Here is a 4,874-nt window from a genome sequence, read left to right on the forward strand (position 1 = left end):
TAATTAATTATATTAATTAATTTGGTTAGTTTGTTGGTTAGTTAATTGTTTAATTGGTTAAATCGATTGATTGATTGATTGATCGATCGATTGATTGATTAATTATTGATTGATCAATTGATTAATTGATTGATTGATTGATTGATTGATTGATTGATTGATTGATTGATTGATTGATTGATTAATTAATTGATTAATTGATTGATTGATTGATTGATTGATTGATTGATTGATTGATTGATTGATTGATTGATTGATTGATTGATTGATTGATTGATTGATTGATTGATTGATTGATTGATTGATTGATTGATTGATTGATTGATTGATTGATTGATTGATTGATTGATTGATTGATTGATTGATTGATTGATTGATTGATTGATTGATTGATTGATTGATTGATTGATTGATTGATTGATTGATTGATTGATTGATTGATTGATTGATTGATTGATTGATTGATTGATTGATTGATTGATTGATTGATTGATCGATTAAATGATTGATCGATTAAATGATTGATCGATTGATCGATTAATCAATTGATTGATTGATTTTGATTAATTAATCAATCGGTTGATCAAATGTTTCATTGATTAATTTGAATTTTTAAGATTCTGGTTAATCAAAACTGATTATCAAGTCACATATTCAGCACGTGTGCAAAAAACTGGCAACAAACGTGAATTGGTTTAACATGATCGAATTCTGCATAGCTAAAAATGTTCAAAACGAACGTGATGTAGGATGGAATGAGTAGTACCTACCCAGCCACGATGTAGGATAGAATGAGAAACCCTGTCTGGACAGCTACCCACCCAGCCACGACCAAGCCAATCCATACACTGGTTAAGAGGCCTGCCAAACACCATACATGTGTCCAACCATTGTTTGACTCGTCAACCGATTTCAACCAAACAAGCAACTACTTGCATGAATTTTGGTCACAATTGGCAAGAAAACTTTTTTCACCTGTTTTTCACAGTTACTTCAAACTTGTTGCCCATCGAGAAGATAGGCCATGCCGTCAAGTCAGGAGCCATCCTTCTCAGTCGTCATGTGCTGCAGAGGATTTTAAACGTCGTTGCAACGTGGAAGGTCGTCTCGAAGAAAGATTCTTCCACTCTCAGATACTAAATCGGATGAACTTTAAAGGAATTGTTGAACAATTCAAAAAGAATACAATAAAATAAATTTAATTGATCGAAAGAGCACGTGATCGGAATGACCGGAAAAAGAAAACAAATTCCTGCAGTTGGTTTCCTCGAACAAAATTTTCAAAATAATAAATACAACTAAAATGGAAAAATATGAAATGTTCACGATGGAAATTAAAGTCTATTGACTAGCTTTTTGGCTGGCTAACTGACTGATGAACTGACAGACTGACTGATTGATCAATGATTGGTTAATTGATTGAATGAATGAACAAATGAATGAATGAAAAAATGAATGAATTATTGATTGATTGAATAAACGAATGAATGACTAGATGAATAATCTATTGATAGATTGATTGATAGATGCTGATAATGATGGCATAATTTCAGCTGAACTGAGGAAATCAGAGGAGTCGGGGCCGGTACAGTTGTGCTGCGTCTTCTTCCTCCACCTCATGTCCCTCCTCGTCATCGTCTTCACCTTTCCTTTCTCCATCTGCCTCTGCCTCAAGGTAGGTGGTGCTGGTGGTTGTTACGGTGGTGATGAATGTATTGATGGTGATGATGATGATGATAGCAGTGATGATGATGATGAATGTAGTGATGATTGTGATGATGGTGATAATGATGAGGATGGATGTAGTGATGATGATTGTGATGATGATGATGATGATGATGATGATGATAATGATGATGATGATAATGATGATGATGATAATGATGATAATGATGATGATGATAATGATGATAATGAGGATGATGTTTGTGGTAAACATAAGAATGACGATCCTTTTGACTTTTTATCATCCTCCTCCCCACGATCATTATATCAACATTAGATCACCACTACCATCACAACCATCATCATCATCGTCATACAACCACCACCACCATCATCATCATCATCACCGTCATCATCATCATCATCATATCATCATCATCAACATCATCAAATCATCATCAAATCATCATCATCATCATCATCAGATAGTTCAGGAGTACGAGCGAGCAATCATCTTCCGTCTTGGACGAGCTTTGCCGGACGCTAAAGGACCTGGTGAGAATTTTTATTGTTGTTATCATCAGCGTCATCGTCATCATTATCATGATCATCAACATCAACACCATCATCTTCACCGTCACCATCGTCATCATCATCATCATCAACATCATCATCATCATTATCATCATCGTCGTCGTTATATTTTTTAAATCTTCCTCATCCTTACCACCACCACCACTACCACCATCATCATTATCATCATCATCCTCTTCCTCACCACCACCACCACCACTTCCACCATTTTTCTTCTTTTCTTCCTCATCATCATCACCACCACCACCATCATCATCATCATCAATATCATCATCATCATCAGGATTGTTCTTCATCGTTCCGTGCACAGACCAATTTGTCAGGGTCGACCTCAGGACCGTTTCCTTCGATGTCCCTCCGCAGGAAGTTGGTGGTGGTGATGATGATGATGATGACGATGGTGACGGTGATGAGGATGATGATTATGATAATGACGATGACGACACGATGATGGTGAGAAGATGATAGTGATGATGATGATGATGGCTATGATGATGATGATGATTATGATGATGACGATGATGTTAATGTTTAGAATGGTGATGAATGTAATGATGACACTGCAAGTGAGGATTTTGATAAGGACGACGGTCTAGATGATGAGGATGAGATTGCTAAGCTATGTTTCAAGTACTTGGGCAATTAAGTAGTTAGATAATCAGGTATTAAAGTATGTAAGTAGTTAGATAATTAGGTATTAAAGTATTAAAGTAGTTAGATAATTAGGTATTAAAGTATTAAATTAGTTAGATAATTAGGTATTAAAGTATTTAAGTAGTTAGACAATGTGTGAGTCCACTGGTTGAAACAATAACCACTAAAATCTCTCATTTTCCACTGCTCGCGTCATTTTAATTTTTTTAAGTTCATTTTCATTTAAGTAATTAAGTAACTGAGTAGGCAGGGTTGGACTGGCTTTTGAAACCCGCCGGGAAGTGGCCAATGTCATTATTTGTTTCTTATAAATTCTTTCAACTGTTTAATTTCTTACCCAACTCCAATTTTACTTAATTTTTATACAGTTTTCGTTACTTTCTATAATTACTTCACGCATGGTAATGAAATGTTAACTTTGGAAACACTTCTTGAATGAAGTGTGAGATTGATTTTATTCATTGCACCATTAAGCGAAACAACTCTGGACGGCTAATTATCTCCTACCTGCTCGAACAATTTAAACACAAGGAACACCAAGATTTAAAATTTTTATTCACTTTTAACTAGAGAGCTTTCTAACGTTTTTCTGAAACATCGGTAATTTCATTGTTATTGATTCTTAGAGAAGATCCTTCTTGAAAGACTTCAGCACGAATGATTGTAAAGCTGATTAACTAGCTATGCAGATTTCTTAATTTGTTCAAAAATATATTTCAATCTTAAAAACCACTTCACACACACGCAGCTTGTAGAGGATGATGTCAAAACAAATTTGTAAGCCAGACACAAAATTTGAATAAGCATGACTATGCAAATAGAACTTTTGAAAAACGAAAAAACAAACACATTTCTTAAGAGGTTTGCTTTTTCTTGTATGTGTGATTGTTGCTGTTTTCAATTGATGGGATGGTGCTCATATTTTCAAGTAATTCTACTTATTCAGATTTATTAAGTGTCGTCTGAAACTGAGTTCAAAACTTTCATTTTAATGATAAATTTATATTTGAGATTTTGAAATTTTTTTATTTTTTTTTGCAAAATTGAAAAATAGAGTTTGAAGTGATTTTTTTACGACATCATGAACCTGTTGCGCAACCTCCTCAGCTGCTGCAGTTCATCATTAGGCATTATTTCAAAACTTCTGCAAAATTTGTTGCATCTAAACAGGACAACACAGCGTGAAATCTATTATGCGTAGGGAACCTCTTTTAAATATTACTTGGTCCACACCACTTTGTGTACACTGAGAGGAAAGTCATCTTTCGCACTTTCAAGCCGTTGGCTGGCTATAATTCTTTCTTCCTTCTAAACAGTCTGCACTTCAATGTTAAGATTTCTTTGGTCTAGTTTAGTGGTTGCAAGTTTTGAGAAATTTGTAGATGCTCGAACATGCAAAGCAGTCATGCATCTAAAGTAATTTTTGTTAAAACTAAAAAATACAACTTCGTTTTGGCGGCTGGCAGCCACCGGCCCCCCGGGGAGGCCCAATCCAAGCCTGTGAGTACGAAAGTGAAAGTTGCTGCCACCACATGCGAATGTATCAACAAATTTTCTGCTCTCTCAGGCCGGTCTTTCATCAAACAGCAATACACAAACACCATAAAACAGCGTATTTTAACAAGGCTAATATTATTACTACTTCTATTACTGCTGCTGCTGTTGGTGTTACCACTACCACTACTACTACCACTACTACCACTACTACTACTACAACTACTACTAGTGCTACTACTACTATTACTACTACTACCATGCCTGCCTCAAAGGTAAGCAAAACTCGCTCTCACCTGTATTGGCAGAGCGTTTCTGTTTCATATTAATTTATTTATATGACGATGATGTTGTTGGTGTTGATGACGATGATGTTGATGTTTATGATGATGATTATGTTGTCGTGATGATTATGATGCTGGAGATGATGTTGGTGATGATGATGATTATCATATCAATGATTGTAT

General features: G+C 35.2%; 2 protein-coding genes across 2 annotated transcripts in view; both read left to right on the plus strand.

Moving 5' to 3' along the window:
- Positions 1-1,140, plus strand: part of HELRODRAFT_178228 (hypothetical protein) — a gene marked incomplete at both ends in the record, with an annotated part of 4,711 nt that extends 3,571 nt beyond the window's left edge. Inside the window, one exon of the mRNA XM_009026343.1 lies at positions 926-1,140. Within this exon, the coding sequence (XP_009024591.1) occupies positions 926-1,140 (215 nt within the window). The remainder of the gene's footprint in view (positions 1-925) is intronic.
- A 454-nt stretch (positions 1,141-1,594) lies between these two features.
- Positions 1,595-4,874, plus strand: part of HELRODRAFT_85564 (hypothetical protein) — a gene marked incomplete at both ends in the record, with an annotated part of 14,893 nt that continues 11,613 nt past the window's right edge. Inside the window, 3 exons of the mRNA XM_009026228.1 lie at positions 1,595-1,675; positions 2,151-2,220; positions 2,543-2,625. Coding sequence (XP_009024476.1) covers positions 1,595-1,675; positions 2,151-2,220; positions 2,543-2,625 — 234 coding nt within the window. The remainder of the gene's footprint in view (positions 1,676-2,150; positions 2,221-2,542; positions 2,626-4,874) is intronic.

This window comes from Helobdella robusta, assembly GCF_000326865.2.
Source record: "Helobdella robusta unplaced genomic scaffold HELROscaffold_46, whole genome shotgun sequence".
NCBI classification, from domain to species: Eukaryota; Metazoa; Annelida; class Clitellata; order Rhynchobdellida; family Glossiphoniidae; genus Helobdella; species Helobdella robusta.